This window comes from Buceros rhinoceros, unplaced genomic scaffold (genome assembly GCF_000710305.1).
Source record: "Buceros rhinoceros silvestris isolate BGI_N320 unplaced genomic scaffold, ASM71030v1 scaffold12107, whole genome shotgun sequence".
Classification (NCBI taxonomy): Eukaryota; Metazoa; Chordata; class Aves; order Bucerotiformes; family Bucerotidae; genus Buceros; species Buceros rhinoceros.
In genome coordinates this window covers 139,526-144,061 of record NW_010421699.1, presented here as the reverse complement: position 1 = coordinate 144,061, position 4,536 = coordinate 139,526, and the positions used below count along the sequence as shown (strand labels likewise).

The 4,536-nt window shown below is 45.0% G+C and overlaps 1 protein-coding gene across 1 annotated transcript in view; it reads left to right on the top strand.

Moving 5' to 3' along the window:
* Positions 1-1,654: 1,654 nt before the first annotated feature.
* Positions 1,655-4,536, top strand: part of IKZF2 (IKAROS family zinc finger 2 (Helios)) — a gene marked incomplete at its 5' end in the record, with an annotated part of 54,380 nt that continues 51,498 nt past the window's right edge. Inside the window, one exon of the mRNA XM_010139790.1 lies at positions 1,655-1,707. Coding sequence (XP_010138092.1) covers positions 1,655-1,707 — 53 coding nt within the window. The remainder of the gene's footprint in view (positions 1,708-4,536) is intronic.

The following is a 4,536-nucleotide window of genomic DNA, read 5'->3' as shown; positions in this document are numbered from 1 at the left end:
CCCTGGGATATGAATACATGGCTCTGAGTTGCGTAAGTACAAGTTGCATGGATACATTTGTGGGTGAAATTTGGCCTGAGGTCCTTCTGAAGAGGAATCTTGCGACACCGAGCAATCATATATATTCAGTTAGGAGTTCGTACTCTTGCCAGGTGGAGGTATGCAGCATGGGTGACTTGTGGTGAGGAAACAGTCAGGCCAAAGGCTGGGCATCTAGGACAAAACCTGGTCTGGATACTGCTTGTATACTTACTTATACCAAAGTACTCCTCGCTCAGGGTCTCAGCCTTTGGACTTCAGGAGGATTCTCCCTGAATGTGACTCAAAAAGCTGCGAAACCATCAGAATATGGTCCTGCGATAGAAAAGAAATTTCAGCTCTTAATCCCAGCACTTGCTGGGATGCTTTGTGCTTAAACCGGAGCCCTTCCATCTCAAACTGTGGGCTTTGCAGCTTAATGTTTGTATAAGTTTGTGTAGCCATTGGAGCACGAAAGTTGTTCCACAGGTTTCACTGCTGCAGTCTTCATTCCTTGTGTCTGGCCACGGACAGCTGGGTTGGGTGAAGCCGCCTGGTATTTTAAAACCATTGCGACTGAAAGCATGCAGTGACATCCAGGGCGCTGCTCACATTAGTACAAGCTGGTTCTTGTGGTGGCACAGGACACCTGCTCAGGGGCCTGATCCAGCTGCAAATGGTTGATTTTTCTCAAGAAGGTTAGTTTTCAACCAGAGTGGTTTACCACCCATTTCCATGAGCACTGGTGCCAGAACGAGAGCACCCATGGTTTGTGTCAGCTAAAACCTGACTGAAGCTTGGCTTAGCTATACAACCACATCTTAATTTAAACTAAACTTGGGTGTAACAGACCTGTTAGTCTACACTTACTGCACACACCACCTCCAGAAGATATGAAATAAGTATTCTGTTGCATTTAGTGAGAGTTTAAATTGACTTAGAGGTAGCAGGCTTAAACTGAGATTCTTCAATGTGAAAACTAAAAATTTCTAAGGATGCCTAAATAAGCTGATCATTTCTCACTGAATTTCTGGCTTATTAACCACCTCCATGTGGGCTTGAAGAATCCCGTTTGTAGCATGCAGAAAAGGACTCGGCATCTTCTAAAGCTTCTAAATCTTTCCTTCCCCTCTTTCATTTTATTAGTTATGAAATATTTGGTTTGATTTAACTGTTACGAATGGACACAACCCTGCCGAGGTCACCATGACAACATGGTGACACAGTCTAAGATTTGCACTTGCTCAGTGGCCAAAAGCTCAATCTTTGGCAGCTTGCGATAAGCAAATTTGACACCCAGCATCGGGGATGTCCATGTGTAATGTCAGAGGCCCTGCTTAGGCTTTCGTCGCTCGACTCGAGAATGGAGTTGGGTAATCCCCCATTCTTTGCAGGTGACGTTTACCCTCATTTGTTCCATCCAGATGCAGCTTCGCTTCTCTCTAAGCCTCCAGAAAGCCTCTATCTACTCTGAAAGCAGAACTGTCTCTCTTGAAATACACCTTTCTAAACCCCAACTGAAACATTTTCCATAGTGTTGTTTGAGCAGCGTTGCCCGCAGGTGTCGTTTAAGAAACATCTTCCTTTCTCCCCGGAGATCATGATTATCAACCCAAAGCAGCATTTGTGCTGCCAGTGCCTTGAGCAGACCTGTCTCTCCTTATTCCTCCACATCGCACCTATGCAGCTGCGGAGTGATACCTGCTCTGCACCAGCCCAGCATGAGGAGAAGGGCAGGCCTGTTTGTTTCTCAGGAACTAAATATAATTTCCAGCTAATTTGCTTCTAATTTGCTGCTTGGCTGGCGTTCTCACCCTTGGTATGCGTGCCTTTTTAAAAAGGGAAGATTTGTTGGTGCTCCCTTGTTTACTCATTTAATAGCTCACAATTAAACCAAAACGGACTTGAAAAGCATCATTAATTAAGAGCTAAATTCTACCAGCAACAAGAAACTCAAAAGATGAAGTTTTCTTTTGACTGAGACCCCTTTATATTATTCCAGGAGGGAAGTATGTTTAAACATGCATTAAAGTCTCACTACACTTCGAGTGGTGTAAACACCCTCTTGAAGGACTCTTTTTGCTACCAGAGTGCTCTTAGACCGAACAAGAGTCAGGGCTTATTGTTTCCAGCTTTGGCAGTTCTTACCTTGAATTTTCAAAATCCAACAAGATGGAAGAGTTCTTCCCCCCTCCTTAATTTTAACTTTACAAAACACTTACCTGTTTGCCATTCCAACTCTTAAAATTAACTGTATCCCACTCACCGTTACTGAGTGCTTTTCACAGTACAGAAACACTCCACATCTGAGTCTTGCAACATCTAAGGACCAGGTACCTGGCTTCCAAACAAGCAAGAAGCTAGGTTATTTCTATTTGTTTCAGCTGCCAATTAGCAATGTCATTAATCCACTGCCTAGGAGAAGTTCATTATTAAAATAGATGGTGTCGCTGACCATTGACAAGATGATGCGCGGAAGGTTGTGCAGTAGCTGCCTGTCACGGTGTTGTGGTAGGTAGAGCTTGGTCTCATTTTCCAGAGGGAAGTAACATTTTCTTAATTTCTTTGCATTCTGTGGTAAAGACAGACACATTGTTCAGGCCTTGAATATTGTGTTACATTGTGTTCCGGACAGGGAATTTGCACCAGAGCTCAGGAGAGCTAATGCACCACCTGCCCCCCCGTTATCAGATGGTTTTGGTTAGAGAACGCGTTCTGTCTGGATCAGCTGCAAAATGTCCTTCACTGTGTTCACCCACAGAGCCACCTCAAGGTTCTTTGGGGGTGGCAGATTTGAATTTTGCCTTCTCAAGGATGAGTATCTGAAGCTGGGCCAGAGCTTTGTTTCCTGCTGGCAAGAGAAGAGGGATGGGGGAAGAGGCGCGGGCGGGCTTGAGGGATCAGACTTGCTTTTTCTGCTGCCCCAGGGGCAGCAGGAAGAGGCTGGTGGTGCGTGGCTGCTGCCAGGAAAGGCTAACCTCTAGCTGAAGACCACAAACCCTTGGTGACAGTGGCCAGCCTGGTTTTCTAAGGCCACAGATAAAATAAGCAACGACCTAGGACAGCAGACAGCGGAGGAGACAGAGGGGCACAGTCCTGCTGCTTGCTCCCTGTTGCGTTGGACAGAAGGATTTTTGTTCTGTACTGGGAATTGCACTCTAGCTTGCTTGCTTGAGGAAAAAATGTTTTAATTTACACCCCACCTGGGGACCAACCTCTCAGCAAGACAGGAGGGTTGTTTTCCCTCCAGATCTCACCTTTGAGGGAAACAAAGTTCCATGGTAGAGGTTGAAATACGAGGAGTATTTTTCTTAGTTGGATCTTCCAGCTTCTGGTTTGTAGCTACACTAATCTGTGGGTTAAGGAAATATTTTGGTACTGAAAACTTGCCAAAATGCTGTTTAACAGGGAATTGCAGTTTAATTAGCACTTATGAGACATTAACAATAATTGTATTTAATTTGGCCACACAGGATAAAGTGTGATTCAGGATCAGCTGGTTGGTGCTCTGAAAAAGAAAAAAAGAAAACAAGAGAAACATTGCTGTGTGGTCTGGTGAATATGTGCCATTAGCTTCCTGATCGTAGGTAGAAGCTTTTGTGGCTGCTTGACTCTCTTTTCCCACGAGATGTTGTGCTGGACTGGGAAAAAGTGAAATGAACTTGTAGTAACTGGAGGGAAATGGTTTGACTTCAAGTTCGTGCTTTTGCAGTGAGCTGGATTACAGTTTATCCCTGCTATCTTTTTTGCTGTGATTTTTAGGAAAAGTGCCAAAAACTTTGAAAATCTTTTCCATTTACTTATTTATGCTTTGCTCTGCCAAGGAATGAGAAAGCCTGCCACTTTTAGCAAGCATCTTGTGTGAACAAGAAAGGCAAGGGAACCCAGAGCGAAATTTGATGTGGAGACTTGCGTACAATGCAGGACAGCCATAAACATCCCTTGAATATTTCTTTTTTTCTTTGCAGCAGAGTTCATTATGGTCTCTGAGTTTGTGGCTGTAGCTGAAAACAATGACAGTGCCACGACATTATTGTAGTTCCAAAGGCTGGCTGAGAACAGAGAAAGCAACTATATGCAATTTAAGCGCCTGCTTGTGCGCAGGCTACCACACAAGCCTAAGACATACACCAGTATGATGTAAGGCAGCGGAGATGACCTGATTATCAAAGCTCTGGCAACGAGCTGAGGAGATCCCTGCTGCACCAGTGCATCTCTCCTTGGAGACCTGTGACTAGTCCCAGCTGAAGGAAACCTTCCCACAGCAACAAGAGCTAGCAGAGGTTTCTGAAAACGGCGGCGACGGTGCTCTGTGTGTGTGAAGGTGAGGGAAGTAAGGCGAGTAAACAGCCTGGCTGGCAGCTTTGCAGAGTAGCTGGTGTATTATGAAAGATACAACATGAATTACTTGGGCTTTTCGAGCTCCGCTTGCCGGAGTTGCAGAGTGCTATGAGTTCAGGGAGATTGCATTTCGGCAAACGGCTCGCTCCGTTTTGTTGTGCTGTTTATCCTGTTGGA